Source organism: Mandrillus leucophaeus, unplaced genomic scaffold (assembly GCF_000951045.1).
Source record: "Mandrillus leucophaeus isolate KB7577 unplaced genomic scaffold, Mleu.le_1.0 Scaffold1389, whole genome shotgun sequence".
NCBI classification, from domain to species: domain Eukaryota; kingdom Metazoa; phylum Chordata; class Mammalia; order Primates; family Cercopithecidae; genus Mandrillus; species Mandrillus leucophaeus.
The window spans coordinates 121,006-143,379 of record NW_012101353.1 but is presented as its reverse complement, the minus strand read 5'-3'; the positions used below and the strand labels follow the sequence as shown (position 1 = coordinate 143,379).

The following is a 22,374-nucleotide window of genomic DNA, read 5'->3' as shown; positions in this document are numbered from 1 at the left end:
CTTGGTAAATCTTCTTCCATCCCTTTAATTTGAGCCTAGGTGTGTCTTTGCACGTGAGATGTGTCTCCTGAATGCTGAACACTGATGGGGCTTGACTCTTTATCCAATTTGCCAGTCTGTGTCTTGTAACAGGGGCATTTAGTCCATTTACATTTAAGGTTAATATTGTTATGTATGAATCTGATCCTGTCATTATACGCCAGCTGGTTATTTTGCCCATTAGTTGATGCAGTTTCTTTACAGTGTTGATGGCCATTACAATTTGGTATGTTTTTGCAGTAGTTGGTACTGGTTTTTCCTTTCCATATTTAGTGCTTCCTTCAGGAGTTCTTGTAAGGCAGGCCTGGTGGTGACAAAATATCTCAGCATTTGACTGTCTGTAAAGGATATTTTTTTATTTCCTCACTCCAAAGCTTAGTTTGGCTGGATATAAAATTCTAGGTTGAAAAGTCTTTTCTTTAAGAAGGTTGAATATTGGCCCCCACTCTCTTCTGGCTTGTGGGGTTTCTGCAGAGAGATCCACTGTTAGTCTAGTGAGATTCCCTCAGTGAGTAACCCGACCTTTCTCTCTGGCTGCCCTTAGCATTTTTTCCTTCATTTCAACCTTGGTGAATCTGACGGTGATGTGTCTTGGGGTTACTCCTCTCAAGAAGTATCTTTGTGGTGTTCTTTGTTTTTTCTGAATTTGAATGTTGGACTCTCTTGCTAGGTTGGGGAGGTTGTCCTGAATAATATCCTGAAGAGTATATCCCAACTTGGTTCCCCTTTCCCCATCAATTTCAGGTACACTAATCAAACGTAGGTTTGGTTTTTTCACATAGTCTCATATTTCTTGGAGGCTTTGTGCATTCCTTTCCATTTTTTTTCTCCAATCTTGTGTTCAGGTTTTATTTCATTAAGTTGATCTTTAATCTCTGATATCCTTTCTTCCACTTGATGGATTCAGCTCTTCATACTTACGTATGTTTCATGAAGTTCTTGTGCTTTGTTTTTCAGCTCCATCAGGTCATTTACGTTCTTCTCTAAACGGGCTATTCAAGCTAGCCATTTTTCCAACCTTTTTTCAAGGTTCTTAGCTCCCTTACACTGGGTTAGAATATGCTCCTTTCTCTCAGAGGAATTTGTTATTACTCACCTTCTGAACCCTACTTCTGTCAATTCATCAAACTCATTCTCTGTCCAGTTTTGTTTCCTCCTGGTGAGGAGTTGCGATTCTTTGGAGGAGAAGAGGTGGTCTGTTTTTTTGAATTTTCAGCCTTTTTGCACTGCTTTTTCCTCATCTTCATTGATTTATCTACCTTTGGTCTTTGATGTTGGTGACCTTCAGATGGCATTTTTGTGTGGACATCGTTTTTGTTGGTGTTGGTGCTATTGCTTTCTGTTTGTTAGTTTTCCTTCTAATAGTCAAGCCCCACTGCTGCAGGTCTGCTGCAGTTTGCTGGAGGTCGACTCCAGACGGTGTTTGCCTGGGTATCACCAGCGGAAGCTGCAGAGCAGCAAAGATTGCCATCTGTTCCTTCATCTGGAAGTTTGCCTCATTGGGGCACCCACCAGATGCCAGCAAGAGCTCTCCTTTCTGAGGTGTCTGTTAACCCCTTCTTGGAGGTATCTCCCATCAGGAGCCATGGGGTCAGGGACCCACTTGAGGAGGCAGTGTTTCCTTTAGTAGAGCTCAAGCGCTGTGCTGGTAGATCTGCTGCTCTCTTCAGAGTCAGCATGCCAGAATGTTTAAGTCTGCTGAAGCACACCGACAGGTGCCCCTTCCCCTAGGTGCTCTGCCCCAGTGAGATGGTAGTTTTACCTATAAGCCCCTGACTGGGGCCGATGCCTTTTTTCCAGAGATGCCCTGCCCAGAGAGGAGGAATCTAGAGGGGCAGTCTGGGTACAGCTGCTTTGCCGAGGTGCAGTGGGCTCTGGCCAGTCCAACTTCCCAGCCATTTTGTTTGCACTGTGAGGGCAAAATTACCTACTCAGGCCTCAGTAATGGTGGATGTCCCTTCCCCCACCAAGCTCATGCATCCCAGATAAACTTCAGACTGCTGTGCTGGCAGCGAGAATTTCAAGCCAGTGGATCTTAGCTTGCTGGGCTCCATGGGGATGGGATGTGCTGAGCAAGACCACTTGGCTCTTTGGCTTCAACGCCCTTTCCAGGCGAGTGAAAAGTTCTGTCTCACTGGTGTTCCAGGTGCCACTGGGGTATGAAAAAAATCTCCTGCAGCTAGTTCGGAGTCTGTCCAAATGGCTCCCCAGTTTTGTGCTTGAAACCCAGTGCCCTTGTGGTGTAGTCACCAGAGGGAATCTCCTGGTCTGCAGGTTGCGAACACCACAGGAAAAGCCTATTATCTGAGCCAGAGTGCACTATTCTTCATGGCACAATTCCTCACTGCTTCTCTTGGCTAGGGGAGGGAGTTCCCTGACCCTTTGGGGTTCCCGGGTGAGGTGATGTTCCACCCTGCCTTGACTTGCCCTCTGTGGGCTGCATCATCTAAACAGTCCCAATGAGATGAGCTGGGTAATTCAGTTGGAAATGCAGGAATAACCTGCCTTCTTTGTTGATCTTGCTGGGAGCTGCAGATTAAAACTCTTCCGATTCGGCCATCTTGCCAGCCACCCCCATTATTAAGTTTCTTCAAGGTAATTATTTTGAATTCCTTTTTTGAATATTTGTTGACTTTATTTTCATTGAGTTCTGTTATTTGAAAGTTATGGTGTCTTTTTGGTAGTGTCATATTTCTTGATTTTTCATGTTGTGTCCCTGCATTGATGTCTATGCATGTGGTGGGATAATGACTATTCCAGTTTCTGGAGTGGATTTCATAGAGAAAGAGTTTCATCTGAAGTTGAGTTTTTGTGTGCAGGTGACGAAGAGTGGGTAACTCAGTTTTTGAATAGATGCAGTGTGATAGTAGCTGTGTAGTTTCTCTAGCTGTGGTCAACATCAGGAATAATTTTGGGTGCCTCACTGGCCTAGGCTATAGAAGTTTACAGCAGTATCAGGATAGTGTAGGTTGTTAATGTCCTTGGTGTCAAAGTATTTGGGCATCCTCCTATTTTTATTTTCCTAAAATTGGAGTGACTTAGCCTAAGGGATTCCTTTTGGTGTCAGCTCTGACATGGCACACACGCAGCTGCGTTGGTACTGGGTTACAAGTACAGGTCCATGAAATTGTCATAGAAGCATCATTCTAGACTCAGGGTCTTTTAATCATGTATTGTGACACCTGGGTCTTGGGGTGCAGGTTCACTCTCAGGCAGGGTTGAATGTAGATTGCCCACAGAGTCAAGATCTGTGACTCTGTAGCACACCCTAGCAGCTGAAGCCCACAGACTGAGTTGTAGCTGTGAGTCTGTTTCTGAGGGCGAGGTGCAGGACAATGCCCTGGCCTGCCTCTGACGTAGAAGGGGTGCTCTTTAGATTTGAGCCCAGCAAGTAGAATATGGCTACTATCATTAATAAGATAGAATAGGCACACAACTGCTAAATAACCAAGCTCAAGTCAATGGATGGAAATGTTAATACTGGTTTTGTGAGTGCATTGTTCTTACTTAAGAATAATTTTTAACATGACAAGCTTAGAAAACTGTGTGAAGCTGATGTTACCAAGGGAGAGGACTGCCTCCATCTAGTAAGTAGACATGTTGAGTGGATCTAGTCTATTTCAGTGGTGTTGATTACACAATATTCAATATGACACATGTCACTTGGAGACTCTAAAAGCCTCATTAATTTATTGCTGGCCTAGGGACTTGTTAAAAAGTAATATGTTTTGTATATTGATGATCTCTTTCAACTAAGTATTCCTTATCCATTGCTTTCTTTCTCCTAACTTCTAACTTATGAGAACTCCAGCCTCTGAGCCTTGGCATATGCATTACCCTTACTCTCCTTTATCCCCTGTGACAATTAATTGCTTTATTCTCCATCTTCATCATTGTCCTTTCTCTTCACTTTGTATTTTTTTTATTTATTCCTGCACTACTGCATCCTAGAACAAGTTGTCCGTTGCCTCCCATCTCGATTATAATAGTGTGGGCCCATCTTGTCAGTGTAAACCCATTCTCTTTCTCTATAATTTATCCTAGGTTTTGCTGTCATATTGCTTTTTTCATATTTGTTTTTACTACATTTCAACTTTATAATGAATCTGGAGGCAATATTGAGTCCATGTACCTTTCTGACAGAAGAAGATAATTGCAGACTCGATTCAGGCTCACAGTATCTAATGATATAGCATTAATTTACCTTTTTTATTAATTTAGATTGAAGTTGTCTACAGGTAATAATGGCTTTAACACATAATGTCTTTATTTATCTCAAATACAGGGAGTCTCATGGTGGGGCAATCTAGTAATAATACAGGAGCCCCAAAGCAGCAGAGAGTCAAGGACCTTCTTTTTTTCCCACTAAATGTAGTATACAGACCTTCATTTTCATGATTAAATCCCAGGAGGGGTTTACTCTACCTCCTACTTCACATTTGTGTTTTGGGTATGAAAGAGGAAATAGAAGAAGTGGAACTAGAGACCTTCTGCTTACACTGTTTGGCAAACAGCTATGCTGTGTGACTCATCTAGCTGCAAAGAACCTGATGAATGGAACTTTTAGGCAAGCATGGAATAAGGGGGTAGGAAATAAAATTTGGACAAGTTGGTCTACAGCTTCTCCTACACCATACAGTATTTTTTTCTAGTAGTATGCTTTCCAGTTTCTGTGTTGGTAACTATATAACAATGTGAGTAATTTTGAATTCACTGTAATCAAATATGCTGGTAAATAATTTGTCAGATAATTGCATTAAATCATTCCTAGGAAAAGCACAACCAACAGTCTGAATTTACTATTGAAAACTTGGAAAACACTGCAATTGACTTGTTTATAGCTGGGACAGAGACAACAAGCACAACCCTGAGATATGCTCTCCTTCTCCTGCTGAAGCACCCAGAGGTCACAGGTATGATCACAGATAATGAGTAAATTGATTTTCAGAAAAGATGTTGGGAAGGTGTTTCTAGTGTCCTCCTTCCTGATTCTCCCAGAGAAGCTTCATTATTTAAATTTCTGTGCTTCCAGCTGTAATATGTTTCAAACTAATGGTGATTAAAACGGTATATATTGGCCTGGCATGGTGGCTCACACCTGTAATCCCAGCAGTTTGGGAGGCTGAGGTGGGTGGATCACTTGAAGCCAGGAGTTCAAGACCATCCTGGCCAACATGGCCAAACCCCATCTCTAATAAAAATACAAAATTTAGCCAGGCATCGTGGCACACGGCTGTAATCCCAGCTACTCGGGAAGCTGAGGCACCAGAATCACTTGAACCCAGGTGACAGTGGCTATAGTGAGTCAAGATTTTGCCACTGCACTACAGCCTGGGCAACAGAATGAGATTCTGTCTCAGAAAGAAAAAAACAGAAGAAGAAAATATAAAAGGTCATCTTTGCACGGTAGAGGAAGATAACTGAGAGAAATGAAGACAGCATGACAGTAGCCAATACAATAGAGCTCTTGTCCAGCGTGTCTGGATTTCATAGACAACGATTTATGGCAGGAAGAGACAAGATAAATTGGCCTGAGATTGTATATTGTTTTTTTTATGAGGAGGCCATTTTAAATAACAAGTATATTCTTGAAGATAACTTTTCTCATTCTCAAAATTTCAGGTTTGAATGCTGGAGTAGGGAAACTGGAAACTCCACTTATTGAAGGATAAATGGTAATCCTAGAAATGTAGTGAGTCTGCCTGAGAAAATTCCTAGTCCGATACGTATTCTAAAAAGTTAGATTCATAAGAAAGGTAATTCTGTTTACTAGAAGAGGTACCTAAAGAATGTTCCATTTAGGCAGAATATGTACCTGAGACAATTTCCATGTAATTGGTGTTGGACAAAATAAGATTTTTTTAAAGGGAATCAATAATTTTATCTTTTATGAACAATTTTACTTTAGAAATTTACTTTTAAGGACTTTTGGTTATGCTGCAGATAAGAAATATTCTTTTTTTCTCCTATGTCAGTATCCCCCATTGAAATGACAATAAACCAATTATGAATAAGAATTAGGCCTTTGGAACAGTTACTAGCCTATTGAATTCTAGATGTTTTTTTTCAACTTTTATTATAAATTAAAGGGTACAAATACAGGTTTGCTATATAGGTAAGTTGCGTAACACTGAGGCTTGGTGTCTCAGCTATTCCATCACACTGACAGTAAACATATTACCCAGCAGATGATTCTTCAGCCCACATCCCTTCCCTCCCTCCCCCATCTAGTGATCCTCAGTGTCTATTGTTCCCACCTTTAAGTTCTTGTGTATTCAATACTTACCTCCCACTTATAAGTGAGAATATGTGTTATTTGGTTTTCTGTTATTGTATTTGATTGCTTAGGATAATGGCCTCCAGCTTCATCTATCGTCCTGCAAAAGACATAATTTTTGTTCTTTCTTGTGACTGCATAACATTCCATGGTGTATATATTAGTCTGTTCTCATGCTGCTAATAAAGACATACCTGAGACAGGTAAAGGAAAGAGGTTTAATGGACTCTCAATTCCACATGGCTGGAAAGGCCTCACAATAAGTCTCTGATAGAGACTTATTCACTATCATGAAAACAACATGGGAAAGTCCTGCCTCTGTGATTAAATTGTCTCCCATTGAGTCCCTCCCATGACATGTTGGAATTATGGGAGCTAGAATTCAAGATGAGATTTAGGTGGGGACACAGCCTAACCATATCAGTGTCTATTTACCACATTTTCCTTATACAATCCAATTTCGATGGGCACATAAGTGGATTCCATTTCTTCACCATTGTGAAAAGCACTACAGTGAACATATTGGGATGTGTGTCTTTTTGAGAGAATAACTATTTTGGGAGCATATACTCCCTAGTGGGATTGCTGAGTCAACTGGTAGGTCTATTTTAAATTCTTTCAGAAATATCCAAACTGGTTTCCACAGTGGCTGAACTAGTTTGCATACCACCAACAGTGTAAAAGCATTGCCATTTCTCTGCAACTTCACCAGCATCTGTTGTTTTTGGACTTTTTAATATTAATAGTTGCTATTCTGACTGGTGTGAGATGGTACCTCATTTTGATTTTGATTTGCATTTTTCTGATGATTAGTGATGTTGAGCATTTTTTCATATGTTTGTTGGCTGCTTGTATGTCACATTTTGAGAGGTGCCTGTTCATGTCCTTTGCCCGTTTTTAATTGTTTTATTGTTTAATGCTTGTGGATTTGTTTGCATTTTTTATAGATTTTGGATATTAGACATTTAGGTCCTTTAATGTAGGAAGAGTACAGGAGATATTCAAGAAGACTTCAACAAATTTCTAAAACACAGAGAGCATATAGAGGAATGATAAATCTGTACAGAAAGGATAAACCTATAACCAAAAAGGCAGAAGAGAAAAATTTGTCAAGGATGAAAAGTTAATCAGTGTCCCTTAAATCCCCCCATTGTTGGTATTTGTAAGTACCAAGGGTCAAAGATGGTGGAGAATGAGGTTGAAAACGGAGGCTCTCCCTGACTACGTTTCCTCTACAACTCTTTTCATCAGATAACTAATTTTCTCCCACAAGGAAAAGGAGGCTTATTCTCTAGAGAAACTGAGTTTAAGAAGCCCTGTACTCAGGGACACAGGGAAGTGCCAGAAAAGGCTTGAGGTGTAGGCTTGAAAGGCAGATTTGGTACGGATCTGCTCCTTGAATTCAAAGACTTTTAGCTCTTTTATTCATCTTGCTTCCTAAAATTCAGTAGCTAGCTTTATCCTACAGAAAGGGAACTGATTTAGAGAAATGACATTTTTCTTTTGCCATCTTAACTGAAAATTCTCTTCAATGTCCAACAGAGTGAATGAAATGAAAACATATACTGCTAGACCCACAGTTATGGAATTTCAGGACATGAGAATTAAATGGGAAATCACAAAAACTTTCAGAGCTATACCAGGTTATATTGAAATAATTAGGATTCAGAATTTTCAAGAACTATTAATATTATCATGTATATTAATAGAAAGAGGGTGTTTTCAGACTTGCATGTTTGCCAAAAATTTTACCTTCTATTTTTCCTTTCTCAGAAAAATGTTTGAGAATGAGTTTCATTCAAATGCCTGAAACCTAGTTAGAGAATGTCCTGTGCTCCAGCAATCAGGAAACCTCACATAGGATAATGAGAGTGTAAGGGAGGCTGCCTAGCACCAGACCTAGAAAGCAACTACTTCAAAATGGACCTGGTGGATAATTCAGAAGTGAGAGGAGACAGCAGGAACAAAAGAGATGTGACAGAGTTTATGGGAGTTTTCAATAACTAAAAAAGTGTTTCAAACAACTGCTTGAACATTTATAAATAATTCTAACTTGGGAAAAAGAAAATTACAAATTGAAATAGAGATATGGTTAAGCCCAGGAAAGTACTAAAAATATAATTTAATCATAGCTGTCTTACCAGAGAACCATATTTGTGTAGTCAGAATGACGTAAGCAATGAATACTGATATCATAAAAATTGTCATCTAAATATATTCTGGAAGAAAGCATGTGAAAAAGTGAGTATGTCTTATCTGTGGGTGTGTTCAAATATGAGGTGAAGATGGAGATTAAAATTCTCATCTCATAATAAAAAATTATTAAATATAATCTACAAAAGGATAAGTAAGAAATAGAAACAGAGTCTTTATTTAAAAATGTGAATGTATGTTCAGAAGAAGCTGCTAGAATGCTCAAAATGGTGGATTTGGAAAGTGCGCAAATTGCAAACCATTGCAATTTGCGACCCTTGCCACACACAAATGCACAAATGCAGTCATACATATGCATTAATCTGAGAGTATAATTTAATGTTTAAGCAACATATGTTATTTTGATATGAAATTAATCCGTATTTTTTTCCAAGACATTAATTTCATGACTAAATTATATGCTTGCTTTATATTTTCAAACATTTTATTATTTTTATTTGTATTATCATATATACTAATGTATACTTATATACAGATTTATCTTTTATCTTCTTTAATTTTTATGGGTACATAGTAGGTATAAATATGTTTGGGGGTATATGAGATGTTTTGATACAGGCATGCAATGTGAAATAAGCACGTCGTGGAGAATGGGGTATCCATCCCCTCAAACATTTATTCTTTGAGTTACAAACAATTCAGTTACACTCTTTAAGTTATTTTAAAGTGTACAATTTAATTATTATTGACTAGAGTCACCCTGTTGTGCTATCATAGAGTAGGTCTTATTCATCCCCACCTCCCCTCCCACCCCCCACTACCCTTTCGAGTCTCTGGTAACCATCGTTCTATGCCTTATGTCCATTAGTTCAATTATTTTATTTTAAGATCCCACAAAGAAGTGAGAACATGCTATGTTTGTCTTTCTGTGCCTGGCTTATTTCACTTAAAGTAATGATCTCCAGTTCCCTTCATGTTGTTGCAAATGACTGAATCTCATTCTTTTTATGGCTGAATAGAAATACATTGTGTATATGTACTATGTTTTCTTTATCCATTTGTCTGTTGATGGATATTTAGTTTGTTTTGAAGTCTTAGCTATTGTAAACAGTGCTGCAATCAACATAAGAGTGCAGATGTCTCTTCAATATACTTATTTCCTTTTATGGGGGCTATATACCCAGCAGTAGGATTCTTGGATCATATGGTTGCTTTATTTTTAGTCTTTTGAGGAACATTCAAACAACTCTCCATAGTGGTCATACAAATTTACATTCCCACCAACATTGTATGAGGGTCCACTTTTCTCTACATCCTCACTAGCATTTGTTATTGCCTGTCTTCTGAATATAAGCCATTTTAACTGGAGTGAGATGACATCTCATTGTGATTTTTATTTATATTTCTCTGATGATCAGTGGTGTTGACCAGCTTTTTGTATGCCTGTTACCCATTTAAATGTCCTTTTGAGAAACATCTATTCAAATATTTTGCCCACTTTTGGATTGGATTATTAGATTTTTTTCTATAGAGTTGCTTGTGTTTCTTATATATTCTGGTTATTGATCTCTTGTCAGATGAATAGTTTGCAAATATTTTTCTCCATTCTGTGGGTTGTCTCTTCCTTTTGTTGATTGTATCTTTTGCTGTGCAGAAGCTTTTTAACTTGACACGATCCCATTTGTTCATGTTTGCTTTGAATGCCTGTATTTGTGGGGTATTGCTCAAGAAATTTTTGCCTAGACCAATGTCCAGGAGATTTTCTCTGGGGGTTTCCTACAGTACTTTCATAGTTTGAGGTCTTAGATTTAAGTCTTTAATCCATTTTGAGTTGATTTTTGTTTATGGCAAGAGATATGAGTCCAGTTTCATTCTTCTGTGTAGGATATTAAATTTTCCCAGCACAATCTATTGAAGAGACTGTCTTTCCCGCAGTGTACATTCTCGGCACCTGTGTTAGTCTGTTCTCATGCTTCTACTAAAGCCATACACGAGACTGGGTAATTTATAAAGGAAAGAAGTTTAATGGACTCACAGTTCCACATTACTGGGGAGGCCTCACAATCTTGGCGGAAGGTGAATGAGGAGCAAAGTCACGTCTTACATGGCAGCAGGCAGAGAGCTTTGCAGGGAACTTCCATTTATAAAACCATCAGATGTTGTGAGATTTATTAACTACCATGAGAAAAGTATGGAAGAAACCACGCCCATGATTCAATTATCCCCACCTGGCCTCACCCTTGACCTGTGGGGATTATTATAATTCAAGATGAGATTTGGGCTGGGAACACAGCCAAACCATATCAGCACCTTTGTCAAAAATGAGTTCACTCTAGGTATGTGAAATTGTTTGTGGATTCTCTATTCTGTTCCATTGGTCCATGTGTTTGTTTTTATGTCTGTACCATGCTGTTTTAGTTAGTATAGCTCTGTAGTATAATTTGAAGTGAGAAAATGTGATTCTTCCAGTTTTGTTCTTTATGTTTGGGATAGTTTCGACTATTCTGGGTCTTTTGTGGGTCCATATAAATTTCAGGATTTATTTTTGCTATTTCTGTGAAGAATGCCATTGATATTTTGATAGGGATTTTATTAAAACTGTAGATTGTTTTGATAGTATGGGCACTTTAACAATGTTGATTTTTCCAATCCATGAACATGAAATATTTTTCTGTTTGTGTCCTCTTAAATTTCTTTCCTCAGTGTTTTATAGTTTTCATTATAGAGATCTTTCAGTTCTTCGGTTAAATTAATTCCTAGATATTTAATTTTATGTATGGCTATTGTAAATGGGATTACTTTTAAAATTTCTTTTTCTTTTTGTTCATTGTTGGCATATAACAACACTACTGATTCTTATGTTGATTTTGTATCCTTCAACTTTACTGAATTTGTTCATCAGTTCTAATTATTATCTTGTGCAAATTTTAGGTTTTTCCTAGTATAAGGTTATATCATCTGCACACAAGGATATTTTGACTTCTTCCTTTCCAATTTGGATAACCTTTATATCTTTCTCTTCTCTGATTGCTCTTGCTAGGTCATGCAGTATTATGATGAATAACAATGGTGAGAGTGGACATCCTTGTTGTGTTCCTGATCTTAGAGGAAAGACATTCTGTTTCCCCATTCAGTATAGTGTTAGGTGTGTCCCTCATATAGCTTTTTTATGTTGAGGTATGTTTCTTCTATCTGAAGTTGGTTTTTTTTTTATGAATTTATATGAAGAAAGGATGTTAAATTTTATCAAATCCTTTTTAAGCATCAACTGAAATGATCATATGGTTTTTATCCTTCATTCTTTTGATACAATGTATCACACTGCTTGATTTGCACATGTTGAACCATCCTTGCATCCCAAGGATAAATCCCATTTGGTCATTGTGAATGACCTTTTTATTGTTTTGCTGAATTTGGTTTGCTCGCATTTTGTTGAAGATTTTTGCATTAGTGTTCATCAGGTGTATTGGCCTGTAGTTTTGTTTTCTTGATGTGTCTTAATTTGGTTTTGGTATCAGGGTAAGACTGGCCTCATAGAATGAGTTTGGAAGTGTTCTATTTGCCTTTATTTTTTGGAATAGTTTGAGTAGGATTGGTATTAGTTCTTTAAATGTTTGGTAAAATTCAGCAGTAAGCTAGCCAGTCTTGGGGTTTTCTTTACTGGGATACTTTTTATTTTTCATTTGATCTTGGTACTGGTCATTGCATGTTTAGGTTTTGGATTTCTTCCTGGTTCAGTCTCGATGGGTCATACTTGTCTAGGGATTTGTTCATTTCCTCTAGATTTTCCAATTTATTGGCATATAGTTGCTCATAGTAACCACCAATAATTCTTTGAATTTCTGCAGTATCAGTTGTAATGCCTCCTTTTTAATTTGTTTTTATTTATTTGAATCTACTCTGTTTTTTTTTTTTTCTTATTCTAGCTAAAGGTTTGTCAATTTTGTTTAACTTCTCAAAAAAGCAACTTTTTATTTCATTGATCTTTTGTTTTGTTTTCTTCACTTAAATTTTATTTACTTCTGCTCTGATCTTCATTATTCCTTTTCTTCTACTAACTTTGGGTTTAATTTACTTTTGCTTTTCTAGTTCTTTAGGATGCATCATTAGATTGTTTGCTTGTCAATTTTTCTCCATTTTTGATATAAGCTCTTGTAGCTATAAACTTCCCTCTTAGTAGTTGTCTTGCTGTAGCCCCTAGGTTTTGGTATGTTGTATTTCCATTATCATTTGTTTCAAGACATTTTTCAATTTTGTTTTTAATCTCTTCAAGGGCCCACTGTTCATTTATGAGCAAATTTTTAAGTTTCCATTTATTTGTGTAGTTTCCAATATTCCTCATTTTGTTGATTGCTGGTTTTATTGCATCGTGGTCAGAGAAGATGCTTGATATTATTTCAGTTCCTTTATTTTAAGACGTGTTTTGTGACCTAACATATGGTCAATTCTTGATAACAATCCATGTGCTCTGTAAAAGAATGTGTATTCTGTAGCAGTTGGATAAAATATTCTGCAAGTATCTATTAGATCCATTTGGTCTATAGTGTAGATGAAGTTGAATGTTTCCTTGTTGATTTTCTATCTGGATGCCCTGTCCAATGCTGAAAGTGGGGTGTTGAAGTCTCCAGCTATTATTGTATTGTGGTCTATCTTTCTCTAGTTCTAATTATATTTCTTTTATATATCTGGATGCTCCATTGTTGATTGCATATATATTTAAAATTGTTCCATCTTCTTGCCGAGGTGACCACTTTGTTACCAATAGTGATCTTCTTTTTCTCTTCTTATAATTTTTGTTTTGAAATCTGCATTGTCTGTTTTAAATATTGTAACTCCTGCTCTTTTTTTTCATTTTCATTGGCAGGTACTATCTCATTCCATTTCTTTATTTTCAGCCTATGTGTGTCTTTATAAGTGAAGTGTGTTTCTTTTAGGTAACAGGTTAATAGGTCCTGTTTTTTCATCCAGTCATTTTGTCTTTTGATTGGAAATTTTAGTCCATTTACATTCACTGTTATTATTCATAAGTAAGGACTTACCCCTGCCCTTTTGTGTTTTCTGGTTGTTTCGTGGACTTTTCTTCCTTCTTTCATTTCTTTCTGCCTTCCTTTATTGAAGATAACTTTTTCTGCTTACATGTGTACAGATTTTTCTTAATGCCTACTTTGTAGCAGTTACACATTTGTGCATCTGTAACAGTCCCCTCTTTAAGTTTGCAGTTACTTCCATCACTATAATACAAATTTATAATGAGGTTTGGATACCTTCATCATGATTCATGTACCCCTAAATTGGTACAACAAATGTGCCATTTTCCTCCTTTTCCATCAGTTTTTACTTGTGTCTTGTCAGCTAAAGTCCAGGAAGAGATTGAACGTGTGATTGGCAGAAATCGGAGCCCCTGCATGCAGGACAGGAGCCACATGCCCTACACCGATGCCGTGGTGCACGAGGTCCAGAGATACATTGACCTCCTCCCCACCAGCCTGCCCCATGCAGTGACCTGTGATGTTAAATTCAGAAACTATCTCATTCCCAAGGTAAGTTTGTTTCTCCTACACTGCAACTCCATGTTTTTGAAGTCCCCGAATTCATAGTATCGTTCTTATGTCATATGTATGGCAGTTTAATTGGACTTTGTGTTGTTTCCAGTTTGGGGCTACAAAGTCTTGTAACAGGTCCTAGTGTCTGGCAGTGTGTGTTTTCCAGATTATCTTTCTTCAGGATTGGTTTGGCTACTCTTAGGTGCTTATATTTCCAAATACATTTTAAAGGTATTAGTTTGTCAATTTCCCAAAACTTTGGGCTGAAATTTCTGTCAGGGTGACATTAAATTTGTAGGTCAGTTTGGAAAGGACTGTATCTTGACACGTTGAGTCTTTCCATTCCTGAATATAATTATGCTCCAATTTATTTGTTTTTTTTTTAAATTTTCCCAGGAATGTTGTGATTTTGTTGTCATGGCTTTCCAGTCTTTTGGTTTTCCCTAGATAATTAATATTTTTGTTCTGGAACATAATTAGTTCTTATCATTCTGATGATGTTAATCTGTCAACTTTGCTAAATTTACTAATAACTGTTCATAATTTATTTCTAGATTCATTGTAATTTCTGTGTACATTATACAGTATTTGGGTTAATATTGTTTTATTTCTTATTTTCCTTTTCTCATGGGCTTAATGTCTCTTTATTTCATTCATTGTTGCATTGGCTAGAATTTCTAGGAGAGCATTGAATAGAATTGGTGACAGTGTTGATCCTTGTTTCTCATTTCTAATCTGCAGGAAACAGTGGAAATTTTCCATTTCAATATTGAGAATGATGCTTGAAGTAGATTTTGGTGGTTTTTTTTTTAAATCTGATTAGAGAAGTTTGCTGTCATATATATATGTCACAATTGTGTATATCAATCAATTCTGGGCATCTATTTATACAATTGTGTGTTAGTCCACTTCCATTGCTATGAAGGAATATCTTTGGCTGGGTAATTTATAAATAAAAGAGTTTTATTTTGGCTCATGGTTTTGCAGGCTGTACAAGAGGCATAATGGGAGCAGGCATCTCCTCCTAGTGAGGACTTCAGGTAGCTTTCAATCATGGAAGAAGGGGAAGGGGAAGCAAACATGTCACATGGCAAGAGAGGGTGTAAGGGAAAAAGGAGTAGAAGTGACTTTAAACAACCAGCTTGTGTGTGAACTAACAGAATATGAACTCACTTATCACGGGAAGCGCTTTAAGCCACTCATGAAGAATTCATCCCCATATCCTAAATACCTCCCACCTGACCCCACCTACAACATTGGGAATCACCATGAGATTTGGAGGGGAAAAATATCCATTCAACATCAGATTATATATATTTGGCTTACATTCCTCACTAAATAGAAATAAGTATGCACATAAAGATGAACTGACCTTCTTCATATTGTTTAGGACTTCAGTGTTTACATTCACAAGGGATTTAGTTTATAATTTTCTTTCTCAGAATTTTCAAGATTTTTGATATTAAGATTATGCCAACCTTATAAAACTAGGCGAGAAAAGTTTCCTAATGTGAGTCTGTTCTTATTGTCGTTACCTCTCTCCACTTTTCTTCTTGTGTTAACTTAGTTGTATCTTTGAAATATCTGACAAATTTTGGTTAAATACCAGATGTTATATATAAGAAATTGCAGAATTGCAAAGGAGGTTTACATTCTTTAAAGAAAGATTCATTTCTCTACCATAGGCAGTCATAATGACATAACACCTGTTGTTATGATTCAGAATTGGATATAATGCAAAGCCAGTGAAAAATTGAGTGTCAGTGTTAGCTTAGCTCTCTGAGATTCTCCTACCTCTGGAACCTTGAGACCAATTTTTGTCTTGGTGGTTTTACAATGCCTTCTATCCCATGGTTTCTGTATTTATCCAGACACTCCAGTTGCCATCTCAAGCCAACTTTTTCCAGTTAAAACCAATACATATTATTAGTGAAATAAAAAATAATATAACTGAAACTTGTATGTTCAAGGGGAAAAAGCAATGAGTTTGGTAAGGTTGCAATTACTAATGTCATCTTTTGAAGAAGACAGAATTGATAATTTACTGAGAGATTATGGGGCTTACCCTAATGGTCACTGATTTAGTACAAGAGATAAGACTTCAATGCACTCTGTTTTCACAAACACAGGAGGTAACCAGGAGAAGGTTTTTGTTTCTCAAAACTAGGGTCTGAGGGTAATAGTAATGAAACTTACTTCTTTTCCTACAACTAATTAAATGAGAAATATACTGAAGAATCAGGCAGCTGTTGCCAGTCTCCCCAATTCACTGCATCAGCTTTGGTGACCTGCTAGAGGGGAACGTTGCATCTGATGAGCTTCTTCATTCACCCCGCTGCAGGGTAGCTCATGCTGTGCCTGGTGTCTTTTGAGCCCTGAGAAGCCAGCACCCAAGGGAATTACCCATTGAATCCTTTCTTCATGGAATAGCCCAGTACAGAAAAATGCAACACCGTGTGGCCAATTCTACCCTCTTTACAAATTAGATACATGTGTTCCTCTGCTGCAGGCTGGATCTGTTTATCTAGCTGGAGATAACAGTCTGAGAGAGAAGGTCACAAACTTTCTCTGATGGGCCAGATACTAAATATTTTAGACTTTTCCGGCCATGTGGTTTCTGTTGCAATTTTTGACATCTCTTATTGTTGCATGAAAGCAGTCATAAACAATCTGTAAATGAATGAGGATTGATATGTTCCAATTTTTATAGAAACAATTGTAAATTTCCCATAAAATGTTTGTTTCAAAAATATTGTTTCTTATTTGCATTTGTTCAATGTGAATACTTTTAGCTCACATACTATACAAAAACAGGTGGCAGGATGGACTTGTGCAGGGAGTATTTTTTCTTGATGCCTAATGTAAGAAATTCCTGTCCAGCAGAATTTTCTGCAAAGATGTGCGATTGATTTGTGCTTTTGTGTCCTATTTAAAAAATATTTGTCAGCACAAGATTCCAAAGACTGGCTTTTAACTTTCCCAGAATTTTTTTGCTTTAGCTCTTATATTTAGATCAATTAAATATTTCAAATTAATTTTTATTTATAATATGAAGTAATAGTGGTCATGCTTCAATGTCTATAAATTTCTACTTATTCAAGTAACATTTGTAGTAATAAATCTGCTTTGGTATTTTAATAACATTTTAATATAGTACTTATTTATAAACATTCAAGGGAATATTTTTTAAAAACAGAATTACAGACTATTTATATAAATATTTAGGCAGTAGAACTTTTCCTCACCTTTTTATTATAAAATTGTTTTAAATAAATAACATTACACACATATGTATATGTATATATGGCAGTGTGTGTATATATCTACTTTGATATCTGTCCATCCATCTATTTATGCTTCAATACTTGAGTACATATAGCACAATAACAATGGTTTTATCCTACATAATAATAATAGTATTCATGCTGTGGAGTTATTAATACAATAATATTATTTACTATACAGTTATATTTAAAATTTTCCAAATTTTAAAGAATATTTTAATCACTTTTTTCTTTCAATTCACTCCAGTCAAGAAGTAGGCACATAATTTCAGTATCCTGATATTTTCATCTCCTGTAATCAAGAAGAGTCCATTTCCTCTGTTTCCTTTCAGTATGTTGATCTCATTAGTCAAGAGCTGAAGTCATTCGTTATTTAAATTTTCCTGGGGCTTGTTTTGTATGAGTGTTTTCTAGATATTATATTCCAGTTATGACTTTGGCAAGAAAACTACATAGTACTTTGAATATTCCACTGAATCACAGTGGTGAGGCAGGGGCACATAATGTCACATATGTCATTATTGGTTATGCTAAGATTCTCACCTAATAAATTGGAATCTGCCAGATCTCTCCATTGAAGGGGTTCTGTTTTTATGTGTAAATGATGAAAATCTATGGCATGGTACTTTAAAACTGAACACCCTGCTTCCCAAATTACACATCCAATGGTTTTATCTTTTGTTAATGATCCTCACCTGACCTGATGATTTTGACCTGAATGGTTACAAATAGGTGATTTTTCTAATTTCATTGTTCCTTCTGTATTTTTAAGCTAGGATTAATCTGTAATGAATATCTCTCCCATATCTTTAAATGAAGACAAACAAACTGCATGGCAATGACAAGAACTCAATAGTTTTATCCTTGCCACTACACTTGTTACCATCCCAGAAGATGTCATTTGAAACTCAATCATGGGTTTATTCACAAATGCCCTGTGAACAGATACTGTGGCCATTTCCCGTGTCAACAGAGACTTCAACTTTAAGTCATAATCTACACATAAGGTTGTTGGAAACTGAAATGATGGAATAGGGCAGCAACTGTGGATAGCCACTAGTGTCCAAGCTTGATGAAAAGGAGGAAAGATTCAGAAGGTTGCACCCAAGTATCCAAGTACTCTAGATTCAAATGAGATTGCAGGGCACTCTAGCAAGATTATTGTCACTGGCCTTAAGCTCATGCCTATTATTACTTGGTCTATCCATCTGGAAATGGTACTGCTCTTCTTTGGAATGAGATTTCCTCATCTGCACATCAAAAGATTTAACTACATGATTAACACTCTGTCTTCAACCTTCATGACTTCTTTACATCTCACTTCACCTATGTCTCTTGTTTCTAGGGTACAACCATATTAATTTCCCTGAGTTCTGTGCTACATGACAACAAAGAATTTCCCAACCCAGAGATGTTTGACCCTCGTCACTTTCTGGATGAAGGTGGCAATTTTAAGAAAAGTGACTACTTCATGCCTTTCTCAGCAGGTAATATAAATGTATTTCCAATGTGTTTCAGGGTACAAGACAACTTTTTTGATCAGCTGGAACTTACATGTACCTCCTCTGCAGTGGTACAATTACTCTTTGTACATGATCAAGAGCACTGTTCTGAATGTCTGTGTGCTCCCTGCTCATGATACATCCTAATTATTGGGCCAGATTAGTGGACTTTGGGGAGTTAATCCAATTCTTCCAAATTGAGAAAGCTGAAGTATAGATTGGTTGAATTCTGCCTCTAGATACACCACTGAGGTACCCAAGAAGTCCTCCTAGAAGATAAAACTAGTTACATTTTCCTCCCTAGCCATGAGGAAGTTATCTCATTCCAGAACTTCACTGAGTGTTTTCCACATGGTGTCCCTCACCCGCGAGGCTGGGCTTGTAAGATAAAATTATCCTCAAACACTGAAGACGGTCTTAAAAGGCTCGCTTCTGAGTTTGGAAAGCAGAATACACAGATCATTTTAGTTCAATAGGACTGAGGCTGTGATACAGGAAAGGACAAGCTGTTGGGGGTTGGGAGGTAGATGGAAAAGCTGTGTGCTTCTTGTTCTCTTATACCCCAAAGTGAGGCATAAGAAACATTTTAATAGCAGTGAAGACATTTGAGCTACCTCAAACGAGGCAAAGAGGATGAAAAGAAGAGAAGGCAGGGCTATTAAAGGAGATAATGAGCCACAGGAGCAGAACATTGGCTCTAAATAAAGGATATTACAACCTTTGCCAAATAACCGTGGATGGGATGAGGGGCACGTTGGGAATGTGGCAGAATACTCTGCAGTGATGTAGGGCACCATGCTCTTCCCCTAGTCATGGCCATGTATCTTGGATGTTGGATCTCCACACCCGAAATGTGTGTGCTGAGCGTCTGGTGATGGAATCTCCTTCCTTTATTCTGTGGCCTTTGATGTCTGCTTTATATCTGGCACTGCAGTTACCAAGACAACAATAAAAGAAACCTTCCTTTAAGCATTCACATTTAGCACATGTATTAGTCCATTCTTATATTGCTATAAAGAACTACCTGAGACTGGGTAATTTGTGAAGAAAAGAGTTTTAATTGACTCGCAGTGCCACAGGCTGTACAGGAAGCATGGCTGGGAGACCTCAGGAAACTTGCAATCATGGTGGGAGGTAGAGCGGAAGCAAGCACGTCTTTCCATGGCAGAGCAGGAGAGAGAGAGCAAAGAGGAAAGGTTACATGCCTGTAAAGAACCAGCTCTCACGAGAACTCACTCATTATCATGAGAACAGCAAGAGGGAAATTATCCCCCATGATTCAATCATCTCTCACAAGGTATCTCCCCCAACACTGGGAATTACAATTTGACATGAGATTTGGGTAAGGACACAGAGCCTAACCATATCACTCACTAATAAATAAGTAAATAAATCAGTGATTATTATTCTAGGTGACCCATGCTGTCTGTTTCTTCCGCCGTAACAAAATATCCAAGACTAGGGAATTAATAAATAATGGAAATTTATTTCTCACAGTTCTGAAGGCTGAGAGTTCCAAGATCGAGGTGTCAGCAAGTTCAGTGCCTGGTGAGGGCCTGTTCCTTATAGATAATGCCCCCTCTGTATCCTTATATGACAGAAGGGCAAAAAAGGCAAAAGGAGAGAAATGGCTCCCTTGCATCTCTTGATGTTATTATTTTAGCGAGGACAGAGCACTCCAGACTTATTCACTTCCTACAAGACCCCATCTCTTTAGTAATATTGCATTGGGGATTATGTTTCAACATACAAAATTGGAAGAGCCATATTCAGACCATAACACATTTTTCAATGGAAGCATAAATATAATGTTGAGGAAATCGAGAGAAAGCAACATGTTCTTGCTCAAGGAGATGAGAAAGCTGGTATAAAAGGAGATAAAATTTGACCTATGTCCTGACTCTAGTAATCAAAAAGTTCATTTTGGCCAAAAGGAGTAGCATGATATAAAACTTGAAGCCTCATAGTGTGCTAGAGGCTAATGATGAGTGGTTATGCCTAGAGTTGAGAGTAGGGGATGTGAAGAGTGTAAGAAGTGATATGAATCATCAGACTGGAAGCAGAATGTGAGAGTCCAGGTCAATCCATTGGGACCTTATTCTATGGGACAGACAGGGAAGCCATTTAAAGTTTTAAAGTGAAAAGGTGATATGTTTAGACATGTGCTCCTGAAAGTACCTAGGGGAAAAAAAAATCTTTGGCTGCATATTGAGCCAGAAATACAAAGGGAAATACAATATGTTAGCTTCCTCCTCTAAACCCTTCTCAGATCAACCCACCTGACAAGAAATGTATGTTTCTAAAGAAAGATTGATGAAGACATTTAAAGTCTTTAGCAAGATTTTAATAAAGTACTTGTCATGTAGCTGGTACTCAATAAATATTTGTTGAATACAGGGTGCCTGTTAAGATTTGATATTAGGGGAAGAGTAAATATGTCCATTCATTTTTCAGTTGCCTATCCATCCATCCATTCATCCATTTATCCATCCACCCACCCATCCATCCATTCATTCATGCATGCACCCAACCACCCATCTATCTCCTCATCCTTCCTGTGATTCACTGAAGAGTTATTGCATATTCTGTTTGTGCCAGTTATAGAGACAGTGTTTGTCATTGTCACAGTTACACATGAGGAGTAACAGATCTCTGTGTTTGCTATTTTCAGGGAAACGGATTTGTGTGGGAGAAGGCCTGGCCCGCATGGAGCTGTTTTTATTCCTGACCTCCATTTTACAGAACTTTAACCTGAAATCTCTGGTTGACCCAAAGGACCTTGACACCACTCCAGTTTTCAATGGATTTGTCTCTGTGCCACCCTTCTACCAGCTGTGCTTCATCCCTGTCTGAAGAAGAGCAGATGGTCAGGCTGCTGCTGTGCTCTCTCTGCAGCTCTCTTTCCTCTGGGGCATTATCCACCTTTCACTATCTGTGATAACTTTTCTGGCCTGTCATCTCACATTTTCCCTTCCCTTAAGATCTAGTGAACATTCAGCCTCCATTAAGGAGAGTTTCCTATGTTTCACTGTGCAAATATATCTACTATTCTCCATGCTCTGTAACAGTTGCATTGACTGTCACATAATGCTGATATTTATCTAATGTTGAGTTATTAATATATTATCATTATTAGAGAAAGATGATTTGTGTATTATAATTCAAAGACATTTCTTCTTTGCATGTTCTAAATAAAAAGCATTATTATTTGCTGAGTCAGTTTATTAGACCTTTCTTCTTTTATGCATCTTGTAGGTCAGTAATTAAAGAAAATAGAGTTCCAGGAGGCCATGCTGGTTCTCAAAATGATGAGGACAGTAAGGACAAAGGGGAAGAGGGTAAGGAAGCGATTTTGGCTGAGTGTTAGAGTTACTTGAGGATTGGGTTTAAAAGTGAGAAACTGTGTCCAGGAGCAGCTCCAACCGGTAGGGAAACTGTCTCTTATACACATCTAGATGTGTATAAGAGACAGAGTATAGGTTGGTTGAATTCTGCCTCTAGATACACCACTGAGGTACCCAAGAAGTCCTCCTAGAAGATAAAACTAGTTACATTTTCCTCCCTAGCCATGAGGA

The 22,374-nt window shown here is 37.5% G+C and overlaps 1 protein-coding gene across 1 annotated transcript in view; it reads left to right on the top strand.

Annotated features, from left to right (window-relative positions):
• Positions 1-22,014, top strand: part of LOC105534700 (cytochrome P450 2C9-like) — a gene marked incomplete at its 5' end in the record, with an annotated part of 58,392 nt that extends 36,378 nt beyond the window's left edge. Inside the window, 4 exons of the mRNA XM_011973493.1 lie at positions 4,811-4,952; positions 13,823-14,010; positions 18,643-18,784; positions 21,471-22,014. Coding sequence (XP_011828883.1) covers positions 4,811-4,952; positions 13,823-14,010; positions 18,643-18,784; positions 21,471-21,652 — 654 coding nt within the window. The remainder of the gene's footprint in view (positions 1-4,810; positions 4,953-13,822; positions 14,011-18,642; positions 18,785-21,470) is intronic.
• Positions 22,015-22,374: the final 360 nt, after the last annotated feature.